This window comes from Mesoplodon bidens, assembly GCF_964165515.1.
Source record: "Mesoplodon bidens genome assembly, chromosome: 15".
NCBI classification, from domain to species: Eukaryota; Metazoa; Chordata; class Mammalia; order Artiodactyla; family Ziphiidae; genus Mesoplodon; species Mesoplodon bidens.
In genome coordinates this window covers 44,423,480-44,439,788 of record NC_138171.1, presented here as the reverse complement: position 1 = coordinate 44,439,788, position 16,309 = coordinate 44,423,480, and the positions used below count along the sequence as shown (strand labels likewise).

The following is a 16,309-nucleotide window of genomic DNA, read 5'->3' as shown; positions in this document are numbered from 1 at the left end:
AGAGAAAGGCCACGAGCAGCCAAAAAATAAATAAATTTTTTAAAAAAAGAAAGAAAATGCAAATTCACATGAATTTTTAAATTTTTATTTAATTTATTTTTTGGCTGCTTTGGGTCTTCGCTGCTGCACGCGACCTTTATCTAGTTGTGGCGAGCAGGGGCTACTCTTCCTTGCAGCACGCGGGCTTCTCATTGCGGTGGCTTCTCGTTGCGGAGCACGGACTCTAGGAGCATGGGCTTCAGTAGTTGCGGCATGCAGGCTCAGTAGTTGTGGCTCGCAGGCTCTAGAGCGTAAGCTCAGTAGTTGTGGTGCACGGGCTTAGTTGCTCCACGGCATGTGCCATCTTCCTGGACCAGGGCTCGAACCCATGTCCCCTGCATTGGCAGGTGGATTCTTAACCACTGCACCACCAGGGAAGTCCCTGCATTTTATTTCATAATATAACCAAATGCAAAGGAATATGTAGTCAAAAGTAAGTTTCACAAGTGTTGAACTCTTATACTACTGGTGGAGTGTCACTTGGTACAGTCACTCTGGAAAGCTGGCAGTATATACTAAAGCTGAAAATATGCCATACCCTATGACCTAGTAATTTCATTCCTAGGTGTATACCCAACAGAAATGAATATGTATGTTTACTGAAAGACATATGCTCACAGCAACACGAGTTTCAATAGTTCAAAACTGGAAACTATCCACAACAGGAGAATGAATAATCAAAGTGGGATATTCACTAAATGGAATACCATTCAGGAATGAGAATGAATCATCTACAACCACATGCATAATATGGATGAATCTTATAGGCAAATGTTGAGCAAAAGAAGCCAGACACAAAATAGTATACATGATTCTATTCATATAATGTATAAAAACAGGCAAAACTAATGCAAGCTATTAAGAAGCGGGATAGAGGGTTACCTTTTTTGCTTCTAGGGTGCTGATGAGATTCTGATTCCTGTTCTAGGTGCTGGTTACTCAGATGTGTTCAGTTTGTGAAAATTGAGCCATACACTTGTGATATGTGAACTTATTTGTGTATTATGCTTCAAGTTTTTACAAAAAGTCTCTCCTCTAGTCCCTTTCCCCTCCCTAGAGGCAATTTCTGTTACCAGTTTCTTATGTCCTTCCTGAGTTATTTTACTTTTTTTTACTTTTTTTTTTTGGCCGCGCGGCATGTGAGATCTTAGTTCCCCAAGCAGGGATCAAACCCACGCCCCCTGCACTGGAAGGCAGATTCTTAAGGCAGGTTCAGACTGGACCACCAGGGAAGTCCCCAGCTTCATTCTTTTTCATGTCGCAGAACCACTTGTTGAAAAGGCTTTCTTTCCTTGTAGTGTCTTGGCACCTTTGTTGCAAATCAGTTGATCATAAATACAAGGGTTTATTTCTGGAAGAACATTTTGTCTTATTTAATACATTTCTCTCATTTGGATCTCTAAGAATTAGAATCCCTGAAAACTCTAGTTACTTCCCTTCTCCCATGCCCAGCCACCCTGGTAGATGGCTGTAGGTACATTTGGAAAAGGGTAGGAAGAAGTTTTACAGTGTTTTGCCAATGTAACATGGTCCTTCATCAAGGGGACCCAACCTTCCCTTATTCAAGGGTCTCTAGGTCTGGAATTGGCTCAAGTCTGAGAATTTGCTGAGGGCAGAGCCTTGTGTTTTTTGGCATACTCAGCAAGGTGTGTAGCAACATGAGAGACCCATGGAGGAGCATCTCCTAACATTGACTTTATGGGGTTCTCGTACCAACTATAGATTGGCATGTATATAAAATGCTTAATGCCACGGTACATGGCACATCATAAATGCTCAACAAAATAGCTAGAATACTATTGCAGTAGGCCAAAGAATAAACAGAGTGGATGTAGTGAATGTAGGCTACTGTTGTTTTAAAAAACTTAGCTGAAAAAAAAAAAAAAAAAAACTTAGCTGAAAATAGGAGATGGGGACAGAAGCCAAAGGGAAATTTGTTTTCAAAGACAGATTTTACCATGTTTATAGGTTGGCATGTATATATTCCAGGCAAGAGAGGGACTCTGAAACCATAAAACTAAGAGAGAATAATAGATGGAGCAAAGTCCCTGAGAGGGCATAAGTAGATGAAATCCAGGCACACCTATACTGACAAGCTCTGCGTATGAGGGACTTCCCATGAGGTGGGGAAGCAAGTACGAGTGATCACACTGGTAAATATGGAGTCACAGCAGGGAGTGGAATGTTAACGGAGTCCTATTTGACATCCTGTGTTTTCTTGGTGAAGGGGAAGGCAGTCACTGGTTCGGGGCTATAAAAGACATAAACAATGTTGAAGGTTCAGCTGAGGATGGAGTGGAAAGGCTGGCCCCTCTCAGCAGCACTGTGATTTTTTTTTCTTCATAGCTCACATATAGGCATGAAGACAGATGGGAGATATACCCATGTTGGGGCTGTGGATTAGTTAATTCTTTTGGTTGCAAGTAACAGAAACTCACCTTAAACTACCTGAAGCAGAAGGGAGAATTACTTGGAAGAATACTGGGATCTCCCACTGACTACAGTTAATTGTCAAAGGGATCCTGGGACTGAACTGCATTAGGAAACTTAAGAACTTGTCTGTCATCTCGGCCCTCCACAGACCACATACTGGGACTTGCCTACCAACGGCTCCCAAGTTTATGAGTTACAATCCAGGCCCAAAGAAATTTCTAAAATTCCTAGGTAAGGAAGTAGTTGGGTCAGCCTGGTGATAGAGGTAGGGGAAAGAGGCAGTTCTAAAACAGGAGGTTAGGCAGAATTCTAATAGGTTTCTGCTAGGAAAGGGCAGGTTTCCATCAGAACTGTAAAAATGTCTACTTAGTCAAGGAACTAGATTTACATTTTATAAACAGTAATTCCACACAGAACACAATCATTCATCAGACATTTTAATGAAACCCAATCTGGTATGACCCCTGCTTTTGGGGTAGCCCATCAATCCAAGGAGAAACAAACAGTTACAATGCAACTTGCAAAATACGAGAACAGGTAATTACAAATACCCTGTGCCCCAGCTACACCCCCCTGGGGCTGATATCAGGCGGAGTGAGGGAAGAAGCAACAGGGGTAAGAGGATGACCCACACCAGCTGTTGGAATATGCGATATGTCACGTTTAGAAATTCCAATTTGGTACAGCTACCCAAGGCAAAGTGGTAGGCCTTGTTTACTTAATTCCGTAAAGCTTTACTGCACACCTACTTAGGAATGGGTGCCATGGAGGCATATCAAAATTAAAACACATTGCTGCTGCTGTCTGGAGCTTTTATTAGGGAGGCAGGGCATGAACACAACTTGATGACTACAGACTCTTCCTGCTTTGTATTCAGTTACCTAACTCTTTAACCTCCTTGAATGGCCTCACTTCATTTCATGACAAATGTTCACAGAGGACTCATGGAAGGTTCTGTGCTAGTGTCTCCTGATTCTGATGAGACTCAGGGAGGAGTGAGACCCAGTTCTCAAGAATTTTCCAGCTACTGGCTGCCTGGGACTAATCCAAATCCACCAGATAAAGTACAAGCTGGTCCTGGTTCTACTTCTTGCTGCCTAGACCACAGCTCCCCTGTTTTTCCTTAAAATTAATCTTCTCCCAAAGCTCACTGCGCTTATGTCCCAGACCCATCTTGAACCAACTTTCCAAACACAGGATGCAGATGACTTACTTCACAGCATGTGGTTTTAGAACAAAAGAAAAAGCTTAGGTATTTAGGTGTCTGAAACCCAATAAATTCCTGGTACACTGCTACCACCCCCAAATCCAATGCAATCTAGAGCTGTTAAAACAAGTACAGACCAAGGAGGTACAGTGTATACTGTGATGCTGGCTTATTTTGTATGATCCTTTAAAAAGGACATTGAAAAACCAGCACCTGTTTGGGGAGAGATCATGTGTGGGACTTGAAAACCTATCTTTAAGGAATGACTGACCAAATTAATGCTAATTAACCTGAAAACATGGGGGCAGAGTATTTGTGGTTAAGTTTTCTGAAAGGCTGCCATGTAGATCAAGTTTTAAACATATTCTGGGCAAGGCTTCCAGGGAAGGAGAATGTTGTTCTTAAGGGCCTTCTAATTGTCAGAGCTGTCCCCCAGTGAAATGACCTGCCTTGTGAGGTAGTGAGCTCCCTATCAAGGGAGGTTTTAAAGGGGAGAAGACCACTTGGCAGGAATATTGTCAAAAGGGGGCTAAACCAGGTTTGTTTAAACCTGGCATGGAGGAAGAGGCAGAGGAGGAGGAGATCTTGCTCCCCATAAACGGGATCCTCCTGACTGCATGCAAGGGGACAGGTAATCCCTGCATGCACAAACTAGAAAACACAAAGCCCGTAAATTAGATGGGGAGAACTTTTAGCCCAATATCCACACACAGAAATTCTTTTAGGATAGGGTAGCTTGGAAAACTTTAACCAAATAATGTCACTTCTCCTACTGGGACTGTCTGTTCTAGACACATGTATTAAGGCAGCCAGCGTGGAAGAATAAAGTTCAGCTCTGTGTAGCAAGAGACCTGGGTTTTAGTTCTGACTCTGCCCTGTATGACCGGGGGCTCCTTCCCTTTTCTGGGCCCCTCCGCGAAAAGAACTTACACAGTACTTCCCATTCTAAAGGGCGTTGCCTTTCTGGCTAGGCGCCCCTATAGCAGATCTAGGGCTACAGTTCTGGACCCTGGGGCTACACTTGTGGACGGCCAGAGACCACCTCTGGCGGAAGCAACGGCCACACTCGAGGCAGGGGAAGGGCTTCTCCCCAGTGTGCAGGAGCTGGTGCTGAGCCAGGTGGCTCCACTGGGCGAACCGCTTGGAGCACAGGTCGCAGGCATAGGGCCGCTCACCCGAGTGGACGCGCCGGTGACTGGCCAGCAGTGAGGGGTAGGCAAAGCGGCGGCCACAGTCATCACACGCGTGCAGTTTCTCCTCGGTGTGCGTGCTGCGGTGTATGGCGAGGGAACCGCTCCGCCGGAAGGCACGTCCGCAGTCCGGGCAGGGATAGGGCTTCTCTCCCGTGTGCAAGAGCTGGTGCTGGAGCAGCGTGCTGCGCTGGGAGAAGCGGGCCTCGCAGTGCTCGCAGGCATAGGGACGCTCTCCGGAGTGCACCCGCCGGTGACTGACCAGGCGAGAGGAGGAGGAGAAGCGCCGCTCGCAGTCCGGGCACGGGTAGGGCTTCTCGCCCGTGTGGATGCGCTGGTGGATGACCAGGGCAGTGCGCTGGCGGAAGCGCCGGCTGCATTCCAGGCAGGTATAGGGCTTCTCTCCGGTGTGTGTGCGCTGGTGGATGGCGAGCAGGGAGGGGTAGGCGAAGCGACGCCCGCAGCTGGGGCACTGGTGGGGTTTTTCACCCGTGTGTGTGGTCCGGTGATTGGCCAAGGACCTGCTCCTCCGGAAGCAGCGGCCACAGTCAGGACAATGGTAGGGCTTCTCGCCTGTGTGGATAACCTGGTGCTGGGAGAGATTCTTGCGCTGGGAGAACCGCTTGCCACACTGGTCACAAACGTAGGGACACTCCCCAGAGTGTGCCCGCCGGTGACTGACCAGCAGGGACGGGTAGGAAAAGCGGCGCCCACAGTCTGGGCAAGGGTAAGGCTTTTTCAGATTCTGGGCACACTTGTGGCTCTGCAGGGCCGGGTGATCGGGAAAGGTACAACCACAGTCAGGGCAGATGGGACCTCCGGATGTCTGCCTGGGGATCAGGCGGGGTTTGCTGGGCCGGCGGCCTCGCTTCCCCTTTCGGGGTGCCTCCTTAGGCGGGAATACTTCCTTCTCTTCATTCTTCTTTCTGGTTCTGGTTTCTACAGGAACACAAAGGAGAAATTAATTTAACAAACACTGGGCTCCTACTCTTTCCTATTACAGTGTTACAGGTTATAAAACAGACTCGGCCCGTCTTCAAGGAATGTTAGTGACAAAGACAGCCAACCAGGTGTGACATACAGCTATGGAAATATGGAGGGTATTACAGGAGCCCCTAATCCAGCTTGGAGAAATCAGGGAAGGTTTCTTGGAGGAGATTAAGCTGACTTTAAAAAGGTTTTGCGGGCTTCCCTGGTGGCGCAGTGGTTAAGAATCCTCCTGCCAATGCAGGGGACACGGATTCGAGTCCTGGACCGGGAAGATCCCACATGCTGCGGAGCAACTAAGCCCGTGCGCCACAACTACTGAGCCTGCGTTCTAGAGCCCGTGAGCCTCAACTACTGAAGCCCGCACATCTAGTGCCCCAGCTCTGTAACAAAAGAAGCCACTGCAATGAGAAGCCCATGCACTGCAAGGAAGAGTAGCCCCGCTCGCCACAACTAGAGAACGCCTGCGTGCAGCAAAAGACCCAACTCAGCCAAAAATAAATAAATTAATTAATTAAAAAAAAAGTTTTGGGGACTTCCCTGGAGGTCAGCACTTCCACTGCAGGGGGTATGGATTCGATCCCTGGTCCAGGAACTAAGATCCCGCATGCCGCATAATGTGGCCAAAAATAAACAAATGAATAAAATAAAAAAATTAAAATTAAAAAAAATTTTTTTTAAGTTTTTGAAGAGGTAAGTATAAGGCAGGAAGTGGAAACAAATGAGGTATGATTTGGCATTGACTAGGTCATAAGGCCCTTTAAGCCAATGCTTCTCAAATTTTATTGTTATCCGAATCATTTGGAGGGTTTAATGAAACAGATTGCTGGGCCCTACCCCCAGTTTTAGATTCAACATGTCTAGGATGGGGTCCAGGAATTTGCATTTTCTAATACATTCCCGAGTGATGCTGCTGCTGCTGCTGGTCTGAGGACCACACTGTGAGAACTAAACCTAAACGTACATCCGAATCAACTGAGGCTATTAAAATATGTATATGTTCATAGACATCCATAAGAGTAAATGAGTCGTTCTGGGATGGGGTCCAGGAATCTGTATTTTCACCAAGTTCCCCAAGTGTCTTAGATATAACTGACAGCCATTTGACAACCTGCCTTGGCAAAAAATGAAAGGTTTTAAGCAAGGAAATATCATGTCCGATCTGAATCTTAGAAAGATAGCCCTGCTCTTAGAGAATCTGGCACAGAAACTCCAGCCCAGACAGTTGCATCTGCCCCTGTAGGTGGATCTGGGGGGCCCCTCGGGCCTTAATCAGAGCCTTGCTTGATTCTGAGGAGACTTGCAGATTCCTGCACTGATCGGGGTCATTCTGCCAGAAGGGCAATAAGAGGCCCCTGCACCCCAGGCCACTGTTCCCCATAAGATCCCTTCAACCAAAACCTGGAAAACTCAGAGGTATAGGCTCTCTCAGTCAGAACCCAATTCAAAGCATGCTGGAGACAAGAGTCCTGGGAAGGAGGAAGGAGGGTTGTAGCTCTTTTGAAAAGCTCACTGATCCATTTACACAACAGACAACTGCAGGTGGTCAGTTTACAAACTGACAAGTGAATCTTTGGTAGAGGGACTCGACACCATGAAAGAGACAGGAACCCTGAAGTTGTAAAAACGAACATGGTAAATGGAGCGTGGGTCATAGGTACCCCCTAGCCACGGAAACTCTGGACTGAGTCATTAGAGGCTGCAAGCCCTCCGAGGCATTTTTCACTTACTTCTTTGGACTGTTACCCCCCTTGGGCACTCCTGTGGATCCAGAGCAGCCGGTTCCCAATCATTGGTATTTCGTTCCAACCAGGAGATGAGGGCTGGTTTGGGACCTGCGCACCCTGGGGAAGGAGAATCAGTCAGAGGCCCAGCTCGTACATAACGCTGGGTAGACTTATCTACCCGGTGGCATCTCCTGCCAAGCCCCTGTCCTCCCGCCCGACACAACCTCTTCGCAGGCCAGGACTCTGGACGCTCTGGACTCCCACCCCCAGTTCCTCCATCCCTTCGGGTCCCGCGGAAGCGGACTGGGGCGGGCCTCACCGAGCGCGCCCAGGTGGCCGTAGGTCTCCTGCATCACGTCCCGGTACAGGGCCCTCTGCGCGGGCCGCAGACACTCCCACTCCTCCGGGGAGAAGTACACGGCCACGTCCCCGAACTTCACCGCCCTCGGCCTCCTTCCCCTTCTCCGGCCGGGTCCGGCCTCTCCTGGTCCCCGCGCGGGGAGCGGAGCCGAAGGCCGCGCCATTGGACCCGACAAGCCGGCGCCACGGCTTTCCCGGTCCCGGCCTTGGCCGCTGGGCGCTGGCGGGCCCCGGGATTTGGGAGCCCAAGCCGGACCCGGGCGGAGCGTGCCTGGGGAGATCAGGAGGGAACAGGAATCGGCCGCCGGCGGCGCTAACGGAAACCTTTCGCTGTTATTCAGGAAACTCCTGCCCGAACTTGGGTGAAAGGCACCGGAAGATGCCTTCGGGGAAAATGGCGGCGCCGCTACTGCACCGCCTTTGCCTGAAACACAGGCAGCTTCCAGCTATCGATTTTATTGACCGGAGCGCCATGCCGGCTCCCTAACCTCTTTGCCCTCAAGTGTGATGGCGCTGCGATTGGGCTTCACGCCCTTTTCCCCCCTATTGCACGCGGTCATTGGGCGGTGGCCCAAGATCGCGTATTCTGATTGGGTGTTGCCAAAAGCGGCCTGTTTGAACGAAGCCAACGGAAGCGTAAGGGCAGAAAACTGGACCCTCGGTGTCGGGTGACTGCCCGGGAGTCTGGAGGCGGGAAGGGACGACCCCGCCTGGGATCAGTAATGATCCTCTGTTTCTTGGAGGCGCAGCCTAGCCGAGGGAGGGAAGGATTTGAGCGACGGAGCCACTCTGGCCAACCCGGGGCTGGAATATCCCTGGGTCTCCTTTCCTGGCTTTCTCAGAGGAGCCTTCGCTTGCGATAGTGGGTAACTCCCTCCTTGCACTTTGGGGAAGGGAATTAACGTTAGCGTTTCCTGTGCGCAGGTACCATGCCCAACATATTACACGTTCAACGTATTTATTTTTTGCTACCATGTGTGAAATGATGATTATCATCCTGGTTCTACTGATGAGGAAAATCTCAGAGGGTACTTGCTAGTAAGGAGAAGAACAAACATTTTGTCCAACGGAAGAAAACGTACAACCTAAAAGTTGCGAGTTGAGTTTTATTCCAGGACCTTACTGAGGACTATCCTCTCAGCTCTGAGGAACTGCTCCAAAGAGGTAAGGGAGGAGCCAGGATATATAGCAGTTTTTGCTGGAAAAAAATATATATATATTTGAACATCAAAACATTATTGCTAATTACAAAAAAACAGACATTTCAAATTAATGATTTTAGGGCTTTTCTATATATGGGAAGATGCAAGAGTCTGGGCTTGTTGAAATTGTTCTTTATATATGCAACTTAACTATCTAGCCAGTATCCAGAGCACAGAATGTTTCCTGAATTTTTCCATCTTGAATTTCCCTCAAGGCACACCTTGGTAGGGAGTAGGAGGGCCTGGTGGCTGCAGTGGCTGATAACTTGATGGCCGGCAGCATTTGTTGTTTGCCAAATGTCAGGCAAGGTTCCCTTTCCACAGGGCCCCCTCTATTTTTTTTATTTTATTTTTTGGCCACGCCCAGCGGCTTGTGTGATCTCAGTTCCCTGACCAAGGAGTGAACCCAAGCCATGGCAGTGAAAGCCCGGAATCCTAACCATTAGGCCACCAGGGAGCTCCCACACAGGGGCCCCTCTTGGTCATAAATTCGACCAAGGTTTGGGAGGCATTTCATGGTCAATTTGTCATGGAATTCTCATTCCTAGGTCAGAGGAAGATTTCATTGATCAGCCACCCAATGTGCTGTTTCTGTTTATTTTTTTTTTAATTTTAAAAAATTTTATTTGGTTGTGCCAGTTGGGGCAGATGTGCTCCTTAGTTGCGGCTCACCGGCTCCTTAGTTGTGGCATGCGAACTCTTAGTTGCGGCATGCATGTGGGATCTTAGTTCCCTGACTAGGGGTTGAACGCAGGCTCCCTGCATTGGGAACACAGAGTCTTAACCACTGTGCCACCAGGGAGGTCCCCCAATGTATTATTTTTGGATTAGGCTCTGTTAATAACCTAAAATTCTCTGGATCGTGTGTTTTACTAGTCTATTCCTATAATCCAGGAAATGTTTTCCCTTGTTGCTTCTCCATATCTAGAGTCTCACTGTTAAAATTATTTTACATAGAGTTATATATATGATCAATTGCCTCAAGACATTTAGCCATCATTAATTTTGTTGGAGGCCTGATGATACATTAGGTAATGCAAGAGGTAACAATCTTATAAAATAGACAGGATATAAGTAATATAGCTAGTAACATTAATAAGGTCATAGTACAGCAGAGAGAGACACAAAGCATAAGCAATTTGAGAACAACAAAAAGAGAACAAATTTCAATGATTAGTATAACTAGTTGTAACCTGGTCGCAAGAAGCCATCAAGTCCAGAGGGGAGCTAGCTAGAGAAGCCAAATCCTGGAGGGATCAGGCAGAGAGAAAAAGAGCAATGTTTCATCTTCATTTACAATACAGAGGTATACTTTATCAACTTGTTGTAGGTCATAGCATAAGAGGAAAGGTTTTCTGGAAAACAGAGATTAAAAGCCAGCCAGTAATATTTTAGACAAAAAGTCATAAAATTATAAATCATATTTATCAGTTCATTCAGTCCCAGGTAATTAATTCCTGTTAATCTGGAAGAAGCCATCAGGTTTCCTGTTAGAGTTTTGTAATTTTTTATCCAGTTCAGTGGTAAGATCTAAAAGTCATCAAAAGTCTTATTTGTCAAAAAGTCCTTTTTATGAATCTCCTTGAAGATCTTCATTTTATAAAAGCATCAGAGTAAAACAATGTCTATAAGTGACAGAAGACTTAAAATGGCATGGTTGAGGTACTTCCCTGGTGGTGCAGTGGTTAAGAATCCAGCTGCCAATGCAGGGGACACGGATTCGAGCCCTGGTCCGGGAAGATCCCACATGCTGCAGAGCAACTAAGCTCGTGCACCACAACTACTGAGCCTGCGCTCTAGAGCCCGCGAGCCACAACTACTGGGCCCGCGTGCCACAACTACTGAAGCCTGTGCACCTAGAGCCCGTGCTCCGCAACAAGAGAAGCCACCGCAATGAGAAGCCCACAGACCGCAACAAAGAGTAGCCCCCGCTTGCCACAACTAGAGAAAGCCCGCACACAGCAACGAAGACCCAATGCAGCCAAAAATAAAAATATAAATTTATTTTTAAAAATGGCATGGTTGAAATTGATATAAATGATCTCAGTTGAAACTCATCTTCAGAGTCCCTATGAGGATGATTATCCTTCCAGAGTCATTATGAGGACATTTCAGAAGGTTGAGCAGCTTGCCCAGAACCTGTTAGTAAAGGCAGGGATGAGATTTGAACCTGGAATGTCCCCTGTGTTGCACTGGCAGCTCTAAATTGGGTTTTGAAAGTCTTCGAGTTAATTTCTCCTTGTTTCATGCTCAGTGAGAGGCAATGCCTGAAAGTACAACTTCCGATTATAGTTAGTACACATGGACTTCACCTTATAGACTGACAAACCTCACCTTTGCCTAAGATGTCATTGCACCATAAACCCAGACTTGAGCAAGCAGTGTACTTAATCCTGGGAGAGGGTAATGAGTCCTGAAGGACTTAACAGATTCATGTAGGCTAGTTCCAACCTGTCCTTTTTTTTTTTTTTTTTTTTGCGGTACGCGGGCCTCTCAGGCCTCTCACCGCTGCGGCCTCTCCGGTTGCGGAGCACAGGCTCCAGATGCGCAGGCCTACGGGCCCAGCCGCTCCATGGCATGTGGGATCCTCCCGGACCGGGACATGAACCCCCGTCCCCTGCATTGGCAGGCGGACTCTCAACCACTGCGCCACCAGGGAAGCCCCCACTTTTTTTAAAAAAAAAAAATTATTTATTTTATTTTTGGCTGTGTTGGGTCTTCGTTGCTGCGCGGGCTTTCTCTAGTTGCAGTGAGTGGGGGCTACTCTTCGTTGTGCGCAGGCTTCTCACTGTGGTGGCTTCTCTTGGTGCGGAGCACGGGCTCTAGGCTCGCGGGCTTCAGTAGTTGCAGCACGCAGGCTCAGTAGTTGTGGCTCGTGGGCTCTAGAGCGCAGGCTTAGTTGTGGCGCACAGGCTTAGGTGCTTGGCAGCATGTGGGATCTTTCTGGACCGGGACTAGAACCCATGTCCCCTGCATTGGCAGGCGGATTCTTAACCAGTGCGCCACCAGGGAAGTCCCCAACCTGTCCCTTTCTAAGTAAAGTAATTCACAGGCACCTTCCTGATTAATTCTATATCCTGCTCTCTGAAGGGGGACTTCAAGGCAGGCACACACCTTATCACTTAGTACATCTCCCCCTTTTTTTCCCTCTCATGCCTCTGCTCACCCTGCATGGCCAACACTCGGATGAAAAGAGATATCTTCCATCATAAGCCTTCACAGCATGTGACCCAGGTCCCCCATACTCCTGGAATCTGTCTGAGAAATAGTGGATTTGAACTGGGGGGGCCTGATCCCCAGGGATGGAGCCTGACACAGGGACTACCCAGCTCTCCCACACCTTTGCCTCTTCCTGTTTGTCTGATGGATCCACTGGTTGGCTTTCAGGGCATACTTTCTCTTGAATCTTTCCCCACTCTCAGTGCAGGGAAAAGGCCTCTCAGCAGAGTGGATGCGCCCTTGGCTGAGCAGGAGGGAGGAGTAGAAGCAGATGCCAACTGCAGGGAGAACGCTTCTTGCCTGTGTGTGCGCCTGGCTGTAAATGCCCAAGGAAGCCTCTGGCAGAAGCACCGCCCCCAGTCACACCACCAGCAGGGCTTCTTTCCCGTGTGGGTGAGCCGGTTCCAGAGCACGTTTTCCTGGCAAGCACTTTGTAGGCAGTAGTGGCGGTGCTTACCCAATGCACGAGCCCATGTTGGCTGGGGGTGGGGGGATGGGCGTGTGCAAAGCGGCACCCACAGTCTGTGCAAGTACGTCTGCACTTGTGGATACAGAGGACCTGCTCGGGTGGAAGTGGCGGTCATAGCGCACAGGTGTGTCCTGCGTGGAGCAGCTGGTGCTAGCCCAGGTGAGCCCTCTGGGAAAAGTGGATGCCACATGACCATAAACATGGGAACGGTAACCAGAGTGGACCTACCTGCGTCTAACGGTGTGGGGAAGGCAAAGAGCTGCCCACAGTCCAGACATGAATAGGACTTCTCCTTCTATGGGTGGCCAGTGCCCTAATTATTCAAAAGCAACAGCTACACTGGAGCCAGGGGAAGATTGCAGGGTGCTGTGAACCACATAGCTCTCTCTCTCTCTGGGAAGCAGGCAGTTGTGTATGGAGATGGAGCAGCACATGAGACTGAGTACCCATTCATCCGAGGCACAGGGGTCTGAGTGTGACCCCCTCATCCAGAGATACCCCACCTGCCTCAGGCACAAGTTTCCCCTTTTCAGAAAAAGTACCATCCCTTCTTCCTCACTCAGGGCCTCCAAAACTGTATAGTGTTCTCATAAGAAAGTGCTGAATTCTTTTCATAGGGAAGCTAACACCTCTCCCTGGTTAAAGACCTTAGATGTGAGCATTTCAGTGAAAACATTTCCCAAACTGAGACCTCAGTGCCTTTTAAGCACACAAAAACACTTGTTGCCATCTTAATTGGAAGGTGGCAAGTCATTAAATTACTTATATTGAGGGGTCTAGGCAGCTTCAAATGGCAGGGTACTTCCTTAGAGCCAAAGGCGGGCCAAGAAACCTGACCAAGTGAACTGGCCCCTCTGCAAGGCCAATCAGAAATATGGCGGCGTCTAGGCTTAAATTAGCTAAAAGTTAAAATTCCCTTCCTCAGGCACACTAGCCACATTTTAAGTTCTAAATAGCCACATGTGGATAGTGGCTTCTATGTTGGACAGCATAGATACAGCACATCCTCATAACTGAAGAAAGCTCTGTTGGACAGCAATGCTCTAAGTACTCTAAGCAGAAAGAAGGCAAAAGACCTCAATCCCCAACAGAGCTGCCTCACCCCAAACCCACAGTGCGGACCAGTGGGACCAGCTTCCCTTGAAGGCAAGGAGGACGCCAGGTGTGGTAAAGAGAACTTGGGAAGAGAGGGTTCACTGGATTCGTACTAACTGGGGTCTTTAAAGAGAAGGGCTGGGGAAGGTAGGGGGAGGGGCTCCTGGGAGAAAGGGCCGCCCGGCTCACTCCCAAGAGAGGCTGACTTCCAGCTCAGCTCAGTTTTCCTCACCTATCCCAGATCCTGGGCCCCTCGGCCCCTCCTCGGGATCCTTGGCCTCCGAGCTCCATGCCTCCTTCCTTCCCTCCATCCAGGAGATGAGGGCCGGTTTGGGGCCTGCAAATCCTAGGGGAAAAGGGCGAACAGCGGACAGGGTGAGAGGATGGAGCCTAGAGAAGGTACTTCCTCTGCAGGGGTGGGGTGCAGCCTCCCGATCACTCGGAGAGAAGACCCTTCCCAACAACAGACACACTCTCAGGCGCGCCCGGACCGAAGCCTAAGGGTCCCCCGGTCACAAGAAAAAGGTTAAACGGGAGGGCCGGGCCTCAGAGCGCGCCCAGGTGGCCGCAGGTCTCCCGCATCACGTCCCGATACAGGGCCCTCTGCGCTGGCCGCAGACACCCCCACTCCTCCGGGAAGAAGTACACGGCCACGTCCGCGAAGCTCACGGCGCCCGGCCTCCCTCGCCCGGGCCGGGCCTCCCCCTGCCCGCCGGCAGGGAGCGGGTCCGGGGGCGGCGCCGTGGGTCCAGCGCTTTTCCCCGGGTTCGCCGCTGGGCGCCGGGTTCTGGACGCAGCGGGGCTGACGCCGGCCTCTGCTCGGACGCAAAGCGCCGCCGAGGAGGCCCGAAAGGCTCCGCGACCAGCCTCTCCTGGAGCCAGTGAAACCCCCTCCGATATTATTCTCACGGGTCCTGCAAGGACCGGGGTTAGAGCCTGGGAAGATGCCTTCGGGCGCAGTGGAAGCGCGGTTGAATCTCACCTACCGCTAGGCGGCGCCGGGGCCCTAAACTCTTCGCCCTGAAGTGTCATGGCGCTGCTGAACTTCACGCCCTTCTCCCGCCCGCGCACTGTGATTGGGTGGTGTCCGGCAGAAGGCAAAGAGCCAGCGTCCTGATTGGGTCTGAGAGAGTCGTTCCGGTTGGAAGGAAGCCAGCAATAGCGTGGAGGGCAGGCCATCTTCCTGGAGCCCCAGCCAGCCACTGTTCAGCACCTGCTCGGCGTCAGGCGCTGTGTTGGGTGTACGTGCCAAGGGACAGCGGCGCAGCCCTGCTGCCCAAGAGCTCACAGCACCGGCCTCCACCCTGGCCCGGCGCTCGGCCCCGCTCTCGCCAGAGCCTCGTCTGCGTTGCTCTAGTAGGATTCCCTGCCTCCTTTACACACAGACTTGGACGATGGTCAAACATTTATTGAGCACCCACTGGGTTGAGCACAGTTGTAGGCGCTGAGTAGAGAGCAGGGAGCTACTCAAAGTGGGCTCGGCCGTGGAGGTTACATTCCTCTCCACAGCCTTCCAGATGCTCAGGTCTCCACTGGACTTGATTCAAGGTTTAGTCCTGGAGCACCTGAGGCTCTCCATGTCTGAAGTGATTTAACATGGCATCTCCAAATATAATGCTTGGGACCAGAAAGAGGTGGCTCTAAGGGTGCCTTCTCCCAGTGGTGCTTACAACCTACTGAGGGAGACACAAATACACAGGTCTAGTTGCCTAAGGCACTGGAAAAGCCCCCAGTGGAGCCAGCAGCCCCCAGGTAGTAAAGGCATCATACTGCAGTACAGACTTCACTTCTAGCTTAGTAGTGTCTTCTATAAGCATCTGAGAGTATGACAGTAGGCCTCTTGCATATTTCACCTCAGATGATGGTCGTATTTCCAATGTATTTACCTGTTAAGATTTATATGGAATCTACCATGAGAAGGGCACAGTGACACACCCCAGGGAATAAGATAATCTCTCACCTCCGAGTTGAGCACAGAAAAAGATAACCATTGTGAAACAATTAAGAAGAAAGCGAGGACTTCCCTGGTGGCGCAGTGGTTAAGAATCTGCCTGCCAATGCAGGAGACACGGGTTCCAGCCCTGGTCCAGGAAGATTCCACATGCTGCAGAGCAACTAAGCCCATGTGCCACAACTACTGAGCCTGCGCTCTAGAGCCTGTGAGCTACAACAAGAGAAGCCACCACAATGAGAAGCCCGCACACCGCAACGAAGAGTAGCCCCAGCTCGTCACAACTAGAGAAAGCCTGAAACAAAGATCCAACACAGGCAAAAATAAATTAATAAATAAAATAATTAATGAATTTTAAAAAGAAGAAAGGGAAAAAAGCTGGCTGAAACATAAAGAGCTAGAGAAATTGCACTAAAAAGCAGGTGTTTAA

The 16,309-nt window shown here is 49.6% G+C and overlaps 1 protein-coding gene across 1 annotated transcript; it reads right to left on the bottom strand.

Annotated features, from left to right (window-relative positions):
- Positions 1-2,896: 2,896 nt before the first annotated feature.
- On the bottom strand, positions 2,897-15,107 carry ZNF689 (zinc finger protein 689; the record flags this gene model as incomplete). Its single annotated transcript, XM_081255153.1, is given in 8 exon segments — positions 2,897-5,808; positions 7,587-7,700; positions 7,903-8,389; positions 8,432-8,627; positions 12,822-12,923; positions 14,151-14,272; positions 14,478-14,800; positions 14,915-15,107. Coding segments are annotated over 8 exon segments (2,721 nt in total). The 3' UTR covers positions 2,897-4,624.
- Between the last annotated feature and the right edge of the window lie 1,202 nt (positions 15,108-16,309).